General features: G+C 48.5%; 1 protein-coding gene across 1 annotated transcript; it reads left to right on the top strand.

Moving 5' to 3' along the window:
• Positions 1–2,262: 2,262 nt before the first annotated feature.
• DOLPP1 (dolichyldiphosphatase 1) lies at positions 2,263–19,313 on the top strand. The gene is made up of 8 exons (XM_037401231.1): positions 2,263–2,373; positions 10,736–10,836; positions 12,441–12,525; positions 12,794–12,893; positions 13,753–13,851; positions 15,191–15,319; positions 16,090–16,179; positions 16,606–19,313. The coding sequence occupies exons 1-8, from the start codon at positions 2,298–2,300 to the stop codon at positions 16,640–16,642; spliced, it is 717 nt and encodes a 238-aa protein (XP_037257128.1). The 5' UTR covers positions 2,263–2,297; the 3' UTR covers positions 16,643–19,313.
• The last annotated feature ends 196 nt before the right edge of the window (positions 19,314–19,509 follow it).

Genomic DNA, 19,509 nt, shown 5'->3' with positions numbered 1-19,509 from the left:
CTTTGAGTGTGGTTGAAAACTGTGGGGTTTCATTTTTCAGGTTTTTCTTTTTCTGTGGTGGTGTGATTGTCTTTGGGTGTGGTGTGGGTAGGCTAGCAGGCCGCGATAAACTGATAACAGCAGTCCCAGTGAGGAGCAGAATCTCTTAAACATTGTCCAAGTTCTTATAGCAGATTTACCAGCCTCCCCAAACCATGTGAAAGAAACCCAGGGTACAGACTGTGGGTTGCTATCAGAGATGCCCATCTGCTGAGCAATGCAGGAAACTCATCTTCTCATTCTTCTGAAGCAATTACATTGTGCTTAAATACTTTCATTTTTCAAATGATACAGAAACCAGACTGAATCAGATAGGCTGTTTGTTTCCACAGTGATTAAGATTTCATCCATACGCTTAAAAAATAAACCTCAATTAGCATTAATGCAAACCTGTCATGAACTATGATATATGCAAAAAAGTGTTCAGGAATAGGAAAATTTTTGTCTCGTGCCACACCCTGAACGCTGGTTGAAGGAGTTAAAAGGAATTTATCTTAGTTTCCATGGTGTCAGACTGTATACTCCTTACATCTCCAGAGCTGCTTTGTGCTTTCTTACGCTGAAGGAGCAGAGCAAAGGCTGCTCCGTGTATTGACACTTTTTTCTTATGTGCAGGAAGGAGTGGGTGAATATAGCAATGAAGCCCACAATTTTCAGTACTTGTCATGGTACATAGATCAATTGTAACCCAGTCTGCCAGCATAACTCTACATTCAATAGCTTGGAAAGGAGGAGATTTATTTAACTTGAATAATGAAAGCAGTAAATCACTCAAGCTACCTTATAGCAGTCTTCTGCAGCGAATTGAACTTCTGCAATAAATATTTGCTCTTTCTTTCCAAATAATGAGACTTTAATGGTATTTTTCTTCTTGCAACGCCAGGAAGAGTGTCAGTTTTGAAGAGCCGCTTGAAATTAATGGGACATAATCATAACTGCTATCTGAAAACAGGTGTATTACAACTGCAGGGAAAGGAGCTTTTTCCCTGTTCCGCAATCTTACCTTAACATTTTAAGGGATAGAAATCCTAGTCCCTGTGCTTTTCTGGCATATAAAGATTAAAGGCAACCCCCTGTTTATGTTTATTGCTTCTTGCGCTGCTCTTGTGTATTTATTTTTCTGTGCGTTTTATTTTTTAAAAGAGTTAACTGTAGTGGTTTGGCCTGAAGGTGTATTTGCATTCTACAAGGTTTTCTTGGGTCACGCCGCTCATGTATCTCCCTTTCGAGGTGCTGTGCTGCTTGTGCTGAGCTCTCTCCTCTGGCTCCCCCGGTGCGCGGGGCTCGCTGGGGTCACGCCTGGGGTCACACCCGGGGTCACACCCGGGGTCACGAGGGCCGGTGCGGTGCCCGGAGGTGCCCGGGAGCGCGGCCTGGGCCAGGCACCGCGGGGCCCTCACAGCACCTTTACAGATGCCCCCCATTTTCTGCAGGGGCTTCGTGCCACGCTTTGTTTTCACATGTGCGCGTTCACACAGCAGCTGCCGGTCCTTTACAGAGCCATAAAGGAGACACGGTATAAAAATCTCTCTCCTTCCTGGTATTATTTAAATAATTTAAAAAAGCAGCATTTTCCGGTTCTGAGAGCTCAGACCCCACCAGTGAATCGCTCCCGCGGGGCGCGGGCCAGGGCAATGCCCCGACCGGGCCGCGGCTGCGGTATCGTCGCCTCTGGGCTGGCGGGTCCCCGTCCGAAGGCACGTCCTTCCCCGGCCAAGGGCTAGCGGCGGCAGGGCGGCCTGGGCTGGCTTTACTCGCGGGGGGCCCGCCCCGCGGCGGCAGGAGGCCGCGGGGCGGCTGCAAGCGGGGCACCGGCACGGAGCGGGGCTGGCAGGGCTGTGCCAGCCGGGCGCGGCGGCCATCTTGCCCGGCGGCCCGCAGCGGCCACCGCTTCAGCCCCCCACGCCAGCCGCCCCGCGGCGCGGATGATTGGCCGAGAGCGGGCGGCAACGGAAGCTGGCGATTGGTTAATCTGCATCGCTTCTCTCGCCAATGACGACGGGCAATGACGCCCGCCTTTCTTCCGATTGGCTTTCAAGCTACCTGCGTCCTACTACCATTGGGCACTGGTGCTGGTAGCCTATTGGCTTCGCCGCTCCCCGGGTTGGATTTTTAATTGGGTAGCTGTGGGTTGGCCGGCGCCTCACCTGCCGCACGGCGTCATTGGGCCGCCGCTCGCCGCGCCCCGCCCATTTGTCGCCCCGCCCCTTAAGTGCGCTCCCATTGGCCGTGGTGGCCCGGCCCGGTATCCGGGTAAGATGGCTGCAGTCGGAGAGTGCTCGCTCCCCGCGCCGTGGCGGCCGGTCTCTCTCACTCACGTCGAGTATCCCGCAGGTAAAGCTCCGCTTCGCCCCCGCCCGGCCTCCCGCCGGCCGCCGCGCCCCGCGGAGGGCTCCTCCCGCCGCCCCGCGGCGCCCCTGCGGGCCGGGTGGCAGCTGCGAGATAGTGAGCCATTGAGCGGCCGCCCTGAGGCGGGGAGCGCGCCTGCGCGCTGGGGGCGGTGGGACCCGCTGCCGGATTGTGAGCCGCGGGGGGATCGGCGCTGCGCATGCGCCCTGGCCGGGCGCCGTGCTCCGGGCGGCGGCGGGGCCGGGGTCCGCCCGCACAGCGGGGTGCGGGCCTGTCCCGCCGCGGCGCCCCCCTCCCCGCCCGGCCACGTGCGGCTGCCCCGGGCCTCGAGGCGCCGGCGCCGCCTGGCCGCTCCCCGCTCCGCTGCGGCTCCCCGGGGCTGCCCTGGCCCGGGCTGTCTGGCGGCTGCTGCGGCCGCGCCGGGAGCGCGGGCACGGGCCGACCTGTCAGCCGGCTCCCGGCAGGGCGGCGGCTGCGGGCCGGGGCAGCGCTGTGAGCCGGGACGTGCCGTGGCCTGGTGGCTTGGTGGCCGCGCCGCTGCAGGCTGTGTCCCTGGTCTGCTGGTGGGCGAGAGCAGCGGGTGTGTGCGGGCAGTGGCTGCCCCGGTAGCTGCGGTGGGAGCCCCCCGGGGGCCGTGCTCGGCTGCCGTGGCTTGGGTCAGGTACAGACGCTGGTGGGTTTTCTGGCTGCTGCTGCCATGGGAGGTAACGGGCAGCAAGGCGAGAGGTGCCGCAGCGCTAGGACTGGCCATCTGGTCAGGATCCCAGTGCGGTGTTAAAGCAGCTCTTGGGGTGGCTGGTTCTCCTGGCCAGCCCCTGCCTGGCCGTGGAGCGCTGCCGTGTGTCCTGCCCAGCAGCTGGCCCGCAGCTCCTGCTGAGCACTCCGCTCAGTCGTGTGATACCTGGAGCTTCTGAGGTGCTTTAGGGGTTTTCTGTGCTGGCTGTACCCATCTGCCTGGGAGACTGCAAATGTGGCAGCACTGGAAAGATCTGGCACTGGAGGTACATCGCGTCTTGCCCCTGCCCACAGCGCTGTTTTGTGGCTTTCTGTGGTCCTCCGTGTGAAAGGTGGGCACTTCCTTTTTTGTCTTGCACTTTCCCTCGCCCTGCGCATTCTTCTGCTGTCCCGCTTCTCAAATACGTTAATGTGAGAGCTTGGGGGAGACAGGAGAATAATCTTCCCAGTAGTACTGATAAATTCACCCTTGTGTCTTATCTTCTTGTCTGAACCTGGCAGAATACACAGAGCATCCTGTGTGCTGTTGGTGCGTTGATTTGGGAAACGAAGGTGGTTGCACAAGGGCTGTCTGTCAGCCCTTAAAGAATGTGACCTAACGTGATCATTCTCTCGATGTTGAGTGTTTTATAGAGGCAAATGGCAAAGATGATTATGTGGATGGGGTAAATCACCACCAAGATTAGCGTTATGTATTGAGGGCATGAATACTGCATTTCTCTTCAATAGAGAGTGTCATTATGGAAGCCTATACAGTGGAGACAAGAGACTAAAATGTTGAAACAGCTGGAGGTGCAGAAGTTTCTTAATTTGTTTTCATAGAATTGTTTAGGTTGGAAAAGACTTTTAGGGTCATTGAGCCCAACCATTAACCCAGCACTGCCAAGCCCACCACTAAACCGTGTCCCCACGTGCCACATCTACATGTCTTTTAAACGCTTCCAGGGATGGCAACACCGTCACCTCCCAGGGCAGCCTGTTCCAGTGCTTGACAACCCTTTCGGTGAAGAAATTTTTCCCAATATCAGATCTAAACCTCTCCTGGCACAACTTGAGGCTGTTTCCCCTTGTCCTATCACTTCTTACTTGGGAGAAGAGATGGATCCCCACCTGGCTACAGCCTCCTGTTGGGCAGTTGCAGAGAGTGATCAGGTTCCCCATGAGCCTCCTTTTGTCCTGGCTGAACGCCCCCAGCCACTCCCCATCAGGCTGGTGCTCCAGACCCTTGCCCAGCTCTGTTGCCCGTCTTTGGACATGCTCCAGCACTTCCGTGTCTCTGTGTCCCTTTTGGAGTGAGGGGCCCAAAACTGGACATGGGATTCGAGGTGCAGCCTCACCAGCGCTGAGCACAGGGGGATGATCTCTGCCCTGGTCCTGCCGGCCGCACTGTTTCTGGTACAAGCCAGGATACTGTTGGCTGCCTTGGCCACCTGGGCACACTGCTGGCCTGCCTTTAGGCTGCTGACCAGCCCCCCCCAGGCCCTTTCCTGCCAGGCACCTTGCCAGGCACCCTTCCCCAAGCCCGCAGCGCTGCCTGGGGCTGGTGTGACCCGCGGGCAGGACCAGCACTGCCCGCACGGAGCCTTGTCGAGCCTCACGCAACTGGCCTCAGCCCAGCCTGCCCGGACCCCCCTGCCCTCCAGCAGATCAACACTCCCCCCCAGTTTGGTGTCAGCTGCGGAACTGCCTGAGGGTGTGCTCAACCCCCTCTGCTGGGTCACTGATAAAGGTGCTAAACGGGGCTGCCCCCAGTGCTGGGGACACCACGTGTGACCGGCCACTGGTGGGATGTGACTCCATTCCCTGCAGCTCGTTGGGCTCAGCCTTCCAGCCAGGGTTTTACCCAGCGAACAGCACACCCATCTCAGCCATGAGCAGCAGGTTTTCCCAGGAGAATGCTGCCATAAATGGTGTCAAAGGCTTTACTAAAGTCTAGGTAGGCAGTGTTTTGGTGTAGAAAAATGAATTGCAGTAAGATGGTAGGCCTGATACTTTTACCTGTGTTTGGGGAAAGTGCTCTAACTTTATTTGGAAAGCTGTTGGTGTTCTGTCTGTGTATAGCTTAAGTCCAGGACCATAAAGCTGCTAGATAATGTGTATTTATAAAGCAGTGGTGTTGGCTGTATACTGAGCACAATGGAGTTAATGTATCCTTGTGCTGATAGGGAGGGATCGGAATGAGGAACAGATCCTGCTTTTACCAACATAAATTATTAAGCTGTCTTGGCATGTCATATACTGTTGTGTGGCAAACATCTTTTGCTCTTTGCTGATCCCAGAGGCTGTTGGCCTGGAAAGCAATGTGCTGAGCCTCTGTGGCAACCAGCTTTTAAAATCTTATGTCTTTAAATACTTCCAGTGCAGAGCTGCTGTCATCCCAGCTTTCATCTGCTGGGAGTGATGGTCCCTTTCACTGTGCCCAGGTGAAAAGCAGTCACTGCTGACTTCTGTCTGGCAGATGAAGCCCTTTATTTGGCTTCTGCTTGTAACTGTGAAGGGGAGGGAGGTGTCACCAGAAGTGTGCTCAACCTCCCTGTCTTTATCTAATGTTTCCTTATGGATAGCAATATAGTGCAAAATGCCAAACACCCATCCGTACGGCTTGTGTAGCTGCTCAGTTCTCCAGGGCTTTCTGCGAAGTCAGCTTTGAGGAAGATCAAATGAGAAGCAGCGGATGAACACAGTGGTAGTCAACTGCAAACTGGTCTGAGTAATGGCAGCCTGACTGAAATATTACCCACAGTGAACATCAAGATCAAACATAGAGAGGAGAAACCAACAGTGGCAGAGTCACTTGACAGTGTCTTAAAGTATGCTGCTGAAGAGGACAATCTTTAAAAGTAACATCCTGATACCACTTCCAGAAATGTGTGGTCCTTGAGCTTTTCACATCAGCAGCCGTACTTTGGTGAGACCAAGGAGTGATCTGGCATAGTGTCAGGTTGCCTGCAGGTAAGCAGGAATAATCCTCCTTCTGTATGTCTTTCCTCTTCTGTGTGTCACCAGTTAGCAGCTGGTGATTGCATTGGGATTGTTAAGTCCTTTGGTGGATATACAAAAGCAAAGCTCTGAATATGTCTAATTGCTCTTTGAACCCATTTTGGCTTTGGATCTTACAGTATCTTTGGTGCTCAGCTTTGTAACTGAATGTGGTAGCTGTTTTTTTTCTGCTTTTAAGTCCTGCTCAGTAACTTCACCAAACATGCTCTTTCTCACGTGCAGCAAGAGGTAACCAATGTTTGCTGTCCATTTCTCCATATTGTTCATGACTTTATAGAACTGTTGTATCCTCTGTTTTCCTTTTTCAGCTGAAGATCTGAGCTACTCAGTATTTTCTGAATGGCTGCTGTTGCATACTTGTTACTTTTGTCCCCTTTCTATTTGCCTTTTATGTGCTTACTATCCCTTTTTTAGATGGTGACACTGGAATCACGTAATTTTTGTGGTGCTGTAACAGTAGCTTCTGGTTTGCTCTTAAAAATGTTTTTGCCTTTTTGACTGCTGCAGAGTATTGGATACTACTCTGAAGGTATTGGCTCACAGTAAGCCTGAGGGCTTTGTTTGATAACAGCTAAACTAAATCCTGTCATGTTGTGTGTATAATTAGGGTTGTTTTTTCCCCGTATGCATTGCTTTGCATGGGATGACTTTGTGTTACAGACTTAAAACTCATCTTCAGGGACTTCCTGTCTGTAGGGCGAGTTTCACTGGAGAAACATTGAGTTCCTGGCTTGTTTGGTTCTTTTATTATTTGGAGAAAAGGAAAAAAACTTTCTTCTGCGCAGCTGGGATTCTTAAAGCTCTGGGACTTTCTGCGCCTCCTCTTCCCACATTAGATAAATTCTTTAAAGAGAGAAACCTGGCGCGACAAACCCTTGCCCTGCGGAATGGCGGAGAATCTTCCCGTTTTCTGGGTTGCAAAGGATGTTTGCTGCAGCCGGGTGGAGTTGGACGGGCAAGTGTGCAGAGCCAGCCCACCAGCTGAAAAGAAAAGGTGCATCATCAAGCAAAGCAAAGGTGGTCGTGCCATGTGTACTCTGGCTCGGCAGCTCCTGTTGCTGTTCGGTACCACCACGTGCTGCTCCTATGGGAGTGTTTGTTCTGATAAACCTGACAGTGACTTCTGTGTGGGGCGGTAGCTTGCCAGTCAGGGCTCGTTCTGTAGCTAAGTAGTGTCTGTTGAAAGAAGCAGATACCACTCAGTTGTCTGGCTTTTTTTAATGTGGGGTTTTATGTTTAATCTTCCTGCAGAAGTTTCATGTCTGATGCATGCCTTCTATGCCGTAATTTAAAGCCTCCTGAAGATACTGTTACTGCCCTACAGCTTGTGGTACAGAGATAGGTGCAAGTAGAGGAGATGATGATCCAACATGCATATTTGCTGGTGTAAATACACATGACACACATACACTGCGTGTTGTCTGTGCAACTTGCACACAGACATTTAGTCAAGAACATATGACTGGCAGCAGTGCTACAAATAGATGCTTCAATAGGAAGTGGTGGTGAAGCTAGATCTTGCGGTAGGATGTGGTTACAGTGCTGTTGATTCACATTTTTACGTTATATACAGGTTAAGCTGATGTGGTAAAGCTTGGATATTTCCACTGAAAGAATGCTGGGTAAAATGCTGAACTGGAGCAGAAGTAGTTGCTGAATAAAGGCTGAAAAAAAAAAAAAATAGCATGCTTCTGAGATATGTATTGCATTTCACCTATTTACCTCTGGGGTGCCTAAAAATGAGGTGGTTGGGTTTTTTATTTTTGCCTCTTGAGCCCCAAATGGTGTCAAGGGAAGGCTGGTGTTTACAAAAAAAACCAGTAGAATTTAGATCATATTAAATAGATTTTCCTTTTGTGTTTTTTTTTTTTCCAGAGGTTTTGCCTCTGTTCTTACTGGTTGGAGGAATTGCTTCAAAATTCCCAAGTTTAGTAAAATGAGGGAAAATTAATTTTTATGAAAAGAGAGTGGTGGACACCTACTTGCTAGATCTGAGTGGCCTTCGAGCCTTTGGCTTTTCTGCAAGTCCCCTTTCCCTGGGAATACATCTCTGAGCACGCTGGAGTGGGCAGGAGCAACACGAGTAGCTGCGCTCGGAGGCCCCAGCAGCGCTCCGCGGCGATCGGTGCTGGCCTTCCCCTGGGAGCTGCTTTGCTGCCTTGGCTGGGGGTTTCCAGCCGCCGGGAGCTGGCGCAGGGCGCAGCCGGGCCTCAGCCGGGCACACTGGCCGCAGCGTTGGCGTTGGGTTGCTGGTGCATCTCCCGGCGCTGCCGTCCCTGGTGCACAGCTGTGTGCTCACCTCCTCCCTTGGAAAAAGCAGCTGCAGAATGTGATTCTGTCTGGCCGCTGTTAGCCACAGCGGTGGGAAGGGGTACTAGTGCTGCCTCTGCGCTGTCCTGGATGGGCAGCTGACCTGCCTGCAGAGCTGTCATTAGGGTTGTCTGCGTGAAGGACTTGGTGCTCAGCCTGCAGGCAGCATTGGGAGCGATGGTTTCCGATTCCCCACCTCAGGGTGCGCTGTGTGCCCGTGAAGTCTGGGTGCCGTGATTTGCTGTGTATGTTGTCACATATCATAATGGAGGACCTTGAGTCTGGTACTGCTGATGCTATTTAAATTAAGACTACTTCCTTAAGTATTCTTCCACCATTTGCACAAGAAATAGAACCCCCCTCAGAAGATAAATAATCTGCTTTGGTTTCTACTTGACAAAATTATGGCTTTTAGTCTGGAAGCGCTAAGCCTTTACATACCGTGGATCAACAGAGTGAATGATCTGAAACATGGCACCTCGCTCAGGATGAGCTATCTTCAGTCGGTAACACTGGAATTGAGACTACTGAAAAACACTCCTCAGTCTTTCGGGGTGGTTTTGCTTGTCTGGTGGCTTGTCTCATGAATTCCCTCATCACTTCAGACAGGATTCATTTTGTTGAGAGCTTGTGATTTAGGTGAAACTATAAGGGGCTTGATTCTCTGTTGCCAGGTACTGACATTTACATCAACTTTGCATTGCCGTAATACATCGCTGTTCCGCTCTGGGAGCGCTTTGAACTACCTGATGCAACACAAACCTGCCATGTGGTGCAAGAAAAGTTTCCAATTCAGTGTCTTCTAACGCTTTTCGTCTTAAAACCAAAACAGAACCTCACTTCAGTGAAAACCCTGTATTCTGCGGGATCTTGTCCTACCGCTCTTTCTGATGTTGCTGGTGTTGCAAACTAAAACTCCTGCAAATAATTCTTGCTGATGACGTTGCTGGTTCCCAAATCTAACCCAGAGCCTGGAATTCCAGAGGGATCTGTGCACTGTACCTGATGTGACAGCAGCTACCTAGCAATAACATCAGCAGCATGAACTTTGTAGCAGTGTGGTAACTTTTTTTGTTTAATTGGCTCCAGTGTTGGGAGGCTGTTGAAGTCCAGTTTTCCAAGTGCTGTTTGGAAATGTGGGTGCGTGGGCTGGGGAGACTCTGTGTCTTGCAGTGGAATTGATCTGGGAGGGAGTCCAATGCTCAGCCTTGCAGAGGCATCCCATCTCCTTTTGAGGGGAGGGAGGAAGGATAAATCCATGTGGGGGCTGATCCTTTTGTGCTCAGTGGTGGGATGGAGAGGGCCTAATCTCTGAGAACCAGTATAGGAAGAACCCCTTAACCTGCTCGCTGCCTTTGTGCTGCGCTGCTGTGGTGTCTGCTGCTTTTAGAGGTTCTCTGGTAGGTAGTTCTTGCTCTTCTGGTGTGAGTTGCTGATCTTGGAGCAATGTTACTCTGATATTTTTTTGTTTCCTTGGGATTTGTGCCAACATCTTTTCTCCCAATACTGCTGTATGTGTCCTTTTTCAGGGAACAGAGGCGAGAGAAACGCAGATCAAAGTGCATAGCTGCTCTCTGCTGTTGTTAGCCGGCTTCTGTGTCAGGGATAGCTCAGGACGAAGGTTTTGAGGTACTTTAGGACATCTTGTGAGGTCCCACGGCTGCTCCCGGACTCTCCCTGAGGGATGAGACTGTTAGCTATTTGGGGTGGGGGGCCAAAGTCACTTCTGCGTGATACAAGTGGGCTACTGGTTAAAAAGCAGAGTCTCCCCCACCCCACCCCTTATCTCCCGCTATGTTTAGGTAATTATTTCCTCCCCATTTTGCTAATGCTAGTGTTCGTAGTGACAGATTAGGGAGCTGATCCAGCTGAAAATTAACCCGTTTTAGTAAGGGAGCGGGAAGGGATCTGTGGGCAGAGCTGGCTGGTGCAGGGTGGCGATAGGGGGAGGGGGAGGGAAAGGTGCTGGCTCTCCTGTCACAGCCTGTGCTTGTGTTGGATTAAAGTGACTCTGGACTCACATGCATGGTCATTGTTGTAAATTGGCTGGCAGTAGTCTCTGCTGAGTGATGCCAAGCTCCTCTCATCCCTGATTTTGAACCTACATGCCAGCACTGCTGTCCTCCTTGCCTCGGCCCTAGGGCTGGAGCAGCCGCGGCCGGTCTGTGGAAATGGGGACTTGCTGCAGTGCCCAGCTTGCCCCTGCTCTCAGGGAGGCAGGGTACCAGCTGACCCGCGCTCTGGTGGCAGGCAAGTACTTGTGAAGTTCAAACTGATTTGTTTCTCTTGTTTGTTTCCCTAGGTGATTTCTCTGGTCAGCTTTTAGCTTATTTGAGTCTTGGTCCAATATTCATTATTGTTGGCTTTGTAACACTCATCATATTCAAGAGAGAGCTTCACACGGTGAGTCTTCCTCTTCCTTCCCAGCTTCTCCTTACAACAACAGTCTTTTCCTTTGTCACCTGGTGCTCCTGTATTCACACTTCTTTTTCTCTCCTTAAGGAGCAAGCTTAGGTAAGGTGATCTTCCTGTCAAAGAACAGCAGGAGACACTTATCACCTGTTTCAGGTTAAAAGATTGCTTAGCCTTTGACTTTTCTGTTACTCTGTGGCATGTTTTGGGCATTAGGTGTCCAAAAACATCGAGAGATGTCTGAGGAACTAAAGAATGGTGTCACAGAATGGGGATGCTCCCAAGATCATCCAGTAGGATCACAGCACTAGTAGTTTCCTGCAAGATGGGCAGTGTATGCAGGAGGTGGTGTCTGTAGCTCAGGGGGATGTGCTTTCTCTGAACTACTGAGGCAGAAAAGGGGATTCAGAATAAAACCTTCAGATTCCCAAGGGACTGGATCGGTCTCTAAGGGCTGCTTCCCAACTCTGAATCTGATACCAGTGACTGGCAAGGGACTTCTTTGTAATACGTAATGCTTCCTGTCTGCTCTGACAGGTAGCTAGGAGTCGGTGTCATGGATAAATTCCCTTTAGGAGCTGTAAACCTCCTGTAGCATTCGCCCTCAGTAAATAAAGCAGCGGCCAGTGAAGGATTTTGGCAGCAGATTCCTAATATAAGGCTGTGGTGTCATGGTAACCAGTGGCGCAGGGGACCCGGGAATGGGACTTGTAGGTTCAGCTGATGCTAGCTAGGAGAGGCAGCTGTTAAGTTTTGGCAACTGAAAGGTTTCTTGTTGGCCCAAAAGGGAGAATAAGCTAGAGCAACTATTGCACACATGCATAGGTTTGGGATGCAGGAGCTTGTAAGGCATTGGTAATGAGACCAGTGTTGAGGCTGATTCCCAGTTCTTTGTGTGGGAAGTCCCTGTTGAGCTGGAGAGAGATGCTAGCTGACTTGCAGCAGCCTGACCCGTAGCTTGGGACATAGAATGAAACATTGCTTTATCATCTGGAATGGGCGGAGTATCATCATCAGCTGGGAACTTGATCACAGCAACAGGACTAATTTAGGGGAGGTGTACGGACTATGGAATTAAAGAATATATGCTACCAGTCTGGCTCAGTTCAGAGTGTGACTTCATTTTAGACTGAAGACAGCAACTACAAGATGAAAATATTCATAGAGGGAAAAGCCAGAAAGCCTAAAAAAGTCACCTTTTTTTAAGCTATTTACCCAGGTAACAGTGTGTGCCCTCGCCCTGTTGGTCGTCGGGGAAAGACGATGCCTTAAAAGCCGCCTGATGAAAAACAAATCTATCACTTTCTGCACTTACTGGTGGAAGTATACTAACAGTTGCTGTGCAGTGTCACTTTTGTCTCTTCAGTGTATCATCTGCTGAAAAGCTGCACATACACAGTATGTTGTCAAATATGCAAAGCAGGCTGAAAAAGAAATGTTTTTCTTCCTCAGGCAGGGAATTTTAAAGCCATTGGTTTTAACTCTAGTAGTCAAAAAAGAAAATTTGAAACATGGTTTTGGGGGTTTGTCAACAGAGAGCCTGGTAAGTAGATGGATCTTTTAGATAGGATGACATGGTTGTCTTGCCTTCACAGATCTCTTTCTTGGGAGGGCTGGCATTCAACGAGGGAGTGAACTGGTTAATAAAAAATGTAATCCGGGAGCCTCGGCCCTGTGAAGGTATGGTATGGCCTATTGGTGTCATGGTGTCACTTGAGTTTTGAGTGGAATGCTAACTGTGGGGGGTTAGAGGGCGTTTTCCCCTTTGCCTCGTGTTGGCTTTGGATGTCTGGGTGTGAGAAGGCTGGCAGAGCCATCTGAGCCGAGACGTGTGCTGTGAACTCATGTGCACATACTCCAGCAGAGTGGTCTGGCTTCAAATCTGGAGTGTTCCAGCTGCTGTGTACAGAGTAGACCTTGACCATACTCTTTCTTCTTCTCTTCCCAGAAGCCCATTCAACAGTGACCACAAAATATGGGATGCCGTCCAGCCACTCCCAATTCATGTGGTTTTTCTCTGTCTATTCCTTTCTGTTCCTTTATTTAAGGTAAAAATTCAATGTCAGGTTTTGGCTGTTACTATGTTGAAACACCTGAAATAGATGGCTCCCTTGCTGTGTGCCACTTCAGTGGCATAATGGCACTAGATCTGAGGAACTGCACAATTTACTGTGGCCAGGGTGGATGAAGCATGTCTGTCCCAACCTGAATGTAGGGCGGTAGTTACCATTGCTGAAAACCAGCGGGTATGGGTGGGCCTCCTGTGCCTGTCTGGGTACAGGTCTCCTGGTTTGCATTTTCTAAGCTGTGATGATCCACAAGTGTGAGGGGAGAGGGGGGGAATAGGGAGGAGGAAAAAGAGCTGCTTTCTCATGTGTCTACTCGGTTTTGCCAGTGGGGTTGTCTGCCATCTTTTAGGTAATACCTGTTGCCCACTTGCATGACCTTTTAGTTCATCTCCCTTACAGAGTACTGGTTTTACATGCTGTGCTGTGCTTTTCTGAAATTCTTGCTGGGGCATGGCTGTGTCTTGTGGCTCCACTTATGGAGGAGGACAAAACTCTCAGTTCCTTCTAGCTCTGTGGATGATGGAGGGACTCTGATGTCTTGGCTCCCTACTGCATATGCTCAGCATGTCCTTTTCACATCAGTCGCAGTAATTGCGAGCATTCTGCCTTCCATCACAGCAATTCCTGTTAACAGTTGGAGAGAGAGAGAGAGAGAGAAGTGTGGCTTTCTGGCTTCTCTTTAACTGCTGCCAGTGGGACAGATTGCTGCTGGGATGGTATCATGCTGCCCATGACCCCACTGGAGTAGAGCTTTCCTAGGGTTTCAGAGGTAGTGAGGACAGAGATAAGGACTGCTCGGCTCCCTGCCACTGTGCTAATGGCTCTCCATCTCTTTCAGAATGCACCAAACAAACAATGCGAGGTTTCTGGATTTACTATGGCGACATGTGCTGTCCATCTGCCTCGTCACAGTGGCTTTGCTAGTCTCATATAGTAGGTATGGAGCAATTGTTTGTCTTATGCTCTCATACAGTCCCGTGGCCTTTATCAGCCAGCAGACCTGTCGTTCCTTATCCTGCATATCTGGTCTAATTCTCCACGACTGCACTGTACAAGTCAGAGCTTTGCAGAAGTTGCTGTGTTGCCATGAGATCCTTCAAATAAGCTACAGGTGCTACACGTGTGGTGCTTCACAGAAGCATTTGTAAAAGCCAGGATCAGCTGAGCCTTGTACCAGGTCCCCATCGGCTCCATTGCCATGCTCCAGCCTCACTGCCTTGCCCTCTTGCCAGCACTAATCCTGAAAGCATTGCGCCATGCCTTGGCACACCAGTGTCTGCAGCATGTGGATCGCTACAGTTGATCAGTCCGATTGTTTTGCTTGAGCATTAGTTATAAAAACATTTATAGCTGTTTGACTTGCAAGATTTAGTTGTACTAAGATGAATAAAAATAATAAAACTTTAATAATTTTCCCCTTTAGTAGATTCTAAAATGTATATATACACGTAGATAAAATGAGCTCTGGTGATTGATAATCAGACAAATTCAGGCTAGAAATAAGGCCATGTTTTCAACAGGAAAGTAATTACCTGTTGGCACAGTTGACTGTACACTAGAGTTGATTCCTTATTACTGGTTATTTTTAAAATTCAGACGGGACAATTTCATGAGAGATGTATGGTCTAATTCAAATAAAAAGTAACTTGAGGAAATGCAGTGGCCTGTGCTAGGCGGAGGGTCAGATAAGATTATCTTAATGGCTTTATGATATATGCATGAGAAGAATTTTGGATGTGACTCGTGTCACTAGTGTAGCTCGTGTGCATGGATAACTTCACTGGCCGTTTATACAGATTTCTGAATGGCTGCAGGAACAGTCAGTACGCTGTGGTAGTGCAGCCCTTGTGCTGTCACATTTGAGAGCAGCAAAATGGTAACAAAAATGCTGTCTGTGTTCTTAAAAGCCTTTAAGACCTGGCTTTGGTGTTTTGGAGAGGACTTGTCCTGTCACTTGCTTTAGAAAAGTCTCTTGTGGGAACCAACAGTAGTTCCTCAGCTAATCCAGAGCTATATGAAGAAGAATGTGGTGGGGCATCGAGTTAACTTCAAACTAGAAGCACTCTAAGCTGAAACTGCTGTAGCAGGAAAGACAGTTTTTCCCATTCCCACCACCACTTTTTTGCCAGCTGTTTAATGAAAGAAGTAAGACACCCACTTCTAGCATCGGGAGGATAACCTGCTCGGAGTGTCTGAGGGTCTAGTGAACAGCAGCCGTCGAGTCATGCCTCCTCTTGTTTGGAAGCCTGTCTGGTGACTGTTCTCTTCCACTACAGGGTTTATTTGCTTTACCACACTTGGAGTCAAGTCTTATATGGAGGTGTGGCAGGAAGCATTATGGCCATAGCCTGGTTTGCCTTCACACAAGAGATATTAACTCCTCTGTTCCCAAGGATAGCTGCATGGTAAGTCTGCTTGGAGGTTTTATTCCTTGCAAGTCTGCATTCTGTGCGTTGCTGTTCTGCTCATTTAGTGAGTCCCTTGCAATGAGCTGCTAACACAGGTGTAGTAGAATTACCGGGCAACAGAAAATTTTCCTAATCAGTTGGTGTAAAAACTGTACCTGCATCTGAAGCAAAACAAACGTAGATGCTTCGGTCTCTATAATGTTAGTTGTAGCTGTACAAGCCCTGACTGTAAATGAGCTGCTCAAACTTTTAGGAACCGCCCAAGTTACAGATGTTACAACTGAAAATTCCTCGGTTCTGCTCCCGTCTTGCATACCGACTGTTGTGTAACCTACTTGTTCCTCCGTGTTTTCTTGTGCATGAATGCACAAAGGATCATATATACTTGCCTGATACTGGTGGGGGAGAGAGGAAGGTTAAGCAATTGTTAAGGTCTGTAAAGCCCCGCCAAAGGTGTGGCAGGGTGCTGGAGAAGCTTTTCCAGCAAAACAGACCTTTCTTAATGAATGTCTAATGACCTTGTGAAATTGCAGAGCCATTTAAATGTAATATAGTCTGGAAACACTGTATAAGGAAAGAAAAAAAAAAAAAAAAAAAGGATTTTCTTGATTAAATCTAACAAGGAGCCCATTTCCCAGCCTGAAGAGTAATAGGATGGTATTACTAAGTCTGGAGCAGGTTTTGTGCCTTTTTTTTTTAAATCAAAATTGTGGTGAAGGAAAAAAATCTAATTATTTCTCCCTTTCCACCACCTTGTCCTTTTTCAGGCCAATTTCAGAGTTCTTTTTAATCCGAGATACCAGCCTCATTCCTAACATCCTGTGGTTTGAATACACAGTCACGAGAGCAGAGGCAAGGTAAGTTTTATTGGGGGGTGGAGGAGCTGTAGCTGCTTTGACTCGTCAGGTGCAGTTATTAATTAATTTTCTAATATGTAGATAGCTGCTGTGGGTAGAATAGAGCAGAGTAAAGAAATACCAAGTTGTGGGTTAACTACTGCATCTGGAAGGTGAATCTGTTGGGGAGTGAGAGATTAAAATTTAGTGTTTCGTTTAAACAGTGTTTCAGCTCCCTAGCCCAGGTCTGTTGCAAGCAGTTGTTTATACTGGCATCCGCACCTGAGCTTGTGCACACTTGGGACAGGGTGGGTGTTCCAGGGCTGTAACGAGATGGGAGGGCTGTGGTGGGGGCAGCTGTGGTGGTGTGCGGAGCTGAGCAGAGCCTTGCTTCAGACCTGCCTTCTGCCCGCTGGGCCGCCCCTCTCACTGTGCCTTCCGTTGCAGAAACAGACAGCGCAAGCTGGGTACGAAGCTCCAGTGATTTGAGAAGCGTGGGGACCAGAGTGCACGCTTTAACGGAGACAGACAAGAGCAGACCTGGGAGCAGCAAGGAGCCTTTTAACAGACGGACCAAAGGAACAGGCAGGGACCATACCCAAAACCTGAAAGCCTTTGCTCTGCTTTAGCAGCTAGCTGGATGCTCCCTGATGCATGTGGGACCGTGCAGGAGTAGAAACTCATTTTCAACACCGATGCACATTGCCAGTTGGAATGTACCATCGTGTCTACGTCAGGGGAGGGGGGTGGAAATGCCTGGTGTCATGTTCAGGGGAGGGAAAACCAAAAATTAATACTTTCTGTGACTTTTTTTTCAGCATGAAATATACACACTATTTATTTATTTTTTTAAATGGAACTATTGTTTTTGGGGTGGGTGTGGCATTGATTGTATGTTTTGTTTTTGCTTTTTTGTTTGGGTTTTTCTTTTTGGAAGAAGATGACAAAACTAATCTCAAAAGTCAATCATGCTTAATTAGGGCTTTTAATTTTTAAAAACCTTTTAGGAGGGAGGGGAACTAGGATGGGGGTGACCTAGGCAGAAAGGAGAGGAAGACTTTGTCCTTTCTGCAACCAGGTTGGGAGATCAAGATCCATTCCAACTGCACTTTGTACGGATAGAGAGACAGACTAAGGATCTGATTTTTAACACTAGAGACAGTTCTGCAGGGAAGCCTGCACGGGTACCATTAAAGGGGAGTGTGTGTGTGTAAAACAAAGGAAAAACTGAAATACACGATTACTATTTTTTTTTCCACTGCTGCTCCTGTTGTGTAATTAGCAAGAGTGTCTTTCTCAGAATCTCTTCTAGGTGGCAAGGTGGTCATACATATCTCACGTTTATTCCATCTCTTCCTTTGTACTTTATTACCTCAGGGTCGCTGTGATCTGTACAGCTTCTGTTGTTGTACTGAGCGTGCTGCCGATGGCACTAGAAAGCCCATTGGTTATAAGCAGTGCTGCGCTCCAGGGAGAGGCAGCCCGAAGCCTTACAAAATTCAGTTGCTAGTCTCTGTCTTAAGCACTGGATTTTTAATTTTTTTCCTGTTAAAGCTTAAGGGAGGGATTTTAAAGAATGAACAAAGTGACAACCATTGATGAATAACAAGGCAAACGACTAATAACTAGCTTAGCTGCTGTCTGAATTATTTCTTGAAGAGTCCTGTTGGCATCCAGCTGTGAGCTCAGGTAGTGAGCTTGTCCTAGCAGAGATTCCTACCAGTTATTGCAGAGGCTTGGTTGGGGTTCTGCAGCAGTAACCTTGAGTGCTGAACTCCCGCAAGCAAGGTTTGCTTTCCTTCCTTCTTCCATTGCGATTCCTTGTTTGGCCAGTCAGCTCTCTGGGTGCTGTGTCTCTGTGGGAGTGTGCCTGCCATCTGTGTGTGCTGGTGATGCCTACGACTTCTGTGATCCATGAGTTAACCTGGCAAGGGCTATACTCAAAGTGCTTCAGGGCTGTGCATGGACACTTTCTGTATTTCTAGTATATAATGCAGCAGTTCAAGTGTAACTACAGAGAAGTATTTATTCAAAGCACAATTGACTTGAACTTTCACAGATAAAGGACAGCTTCTGAACTGGCTCAAAGGTCATCGGTGTGCCTTCGATGCAGTCATGTGAGCAGAGGTAAAATGACTGTCACATCTCAGTCTTGCTGCCTGTTTTACTATCTCCACTTTAATCAGACTCCTGCATTATAAAGCTGCTTGAAGTGAGATGTGTTTCTGTTCATCTTGATTATTTTTATTTTTTTTAATTTTTCATCTGTGCCTGTTGCCATAGGAGTTTGTGTGTCCGTATGAAGTGGGAGCTGCTGTAGAAACTGTTGGATAACCAGCATGTTAACTGTAGAAAGCAGTGATCCTGATCTAGATCAGGAACGAAAGCTGTTTGAATTTCTGTGTTTAAGTAGCTATGGGTAGTAAACTAATTGTTTTCAATTGTTACAGCAAGTATGTATTTTTTTTTTAAGAACTGTTTAGTATTTGCATAACATGAGCAATCCTGTTAACATCTGAAGGACTCGAGCACTGGATCTGCTATGAAGGTGCATCAGTATAAAGAGGTACCTTGCAACTTTCACAAGGACACTTGATCTGACTTAGGACAAACAGCTCTACTAAAATGAGGCAGGACATCAGATAGGGCACGTGACATGGTGGTTACCGTATGTTTCAGTTTGAAAGCTGGCACTAATCACTTACGTCTTGCAAATCCATTTATTTTCTCTCTGTATCTCTCGTAAGTTAACTTGCAAAGCCAGAAGCGAGATCACAAATTTCTTCCCCAAGGACAAGGCTGAAAGAGTGGATTGTTTGAGGAGTGGCTAGCGGTTCCCTGGCCTCTCGGGCTGTACGACAGACTGCTGGAAAAACTGTATGTGGAAGCACCTATTGAGAACTAGAGCATGGGGAAGAGGTTTCACCTCCTCGTGGAGAGCAGTGTAGGGCAGAATGCTGTTCCACTTCATGTTGCCTTCAAACCCAAGGTACCTACAGTAATTCTTAGGAGTAAGGGAGAGGAAGAAGAGCTCTTGTAAGACACTGTAATAAACTCTCCTCTGTCCTCTGTGAGTTGTTTGTAATCTGCATCTTCTGCCTACTTTTGCTGTACCTTTCCAGAAATCTTTGCAATACTCGATACGGTAGAAATTCCTTAGTGATCCCATGGATTTTCTTAATTAAATGGTGCTGTGCAGGAAAAAAATTTGAGCTCTGCCTTATTATCCTACACTTGTATAAAGTCTCTTGCCACTAGTTTTCTGAAATGGAGTATTTTCTTTGGAATATGTGGCTTTGCAAGCAGATGCTTTCTATTCCTCCCCTGTACTTGAAGGGGCTGGATAGAGAT

The sequence above is a fragment of the Falco rusticolus genome, chromosome 9 (assembly GCF_015220075.1).
Source record: "Falco rusticolus isolate bFalRus1 chromosome 9, bFalRus1.pri, whole genome shotgun sequence".
In the NCBI taxonomy this organism is placed as follows: Eukaryota; Metazoa; Chordata; class Aves; order Falconiformes; family Falconidae; genus Falco; species Falco rusticolus.
Note: the sequence above shows the minus strand (reverse complement) of the source record. Positions and strands in the feature narration are given on the sequence as shown.

Excerpts from the sequence above, each read along its gene's own strand:
- DOLPP1 (XM_037401231.1), top strand. The coding sequence starts at position 2,298 with ATGGCTGCAGTCGGAGAGTGCTCGCTCCCCGCGCCGTGGCGGCCGGTC. Across the intron at positions 2,374-10,735 it reads TCACGTCGAGTATCCCGCAG|GTGATTTCTCTGGTCAGCTT; the intron begins GTAAAGCTCCGC and ends TTGTTTCCCTAG. Across the intron at positions 12,894-13,752 it reads TTTCTGTTCCTTTATTTAAG|AATGCACCAAACAAACAATG; the intron begins GTAAAAATTCAA and ends CATCTCTTTCAG.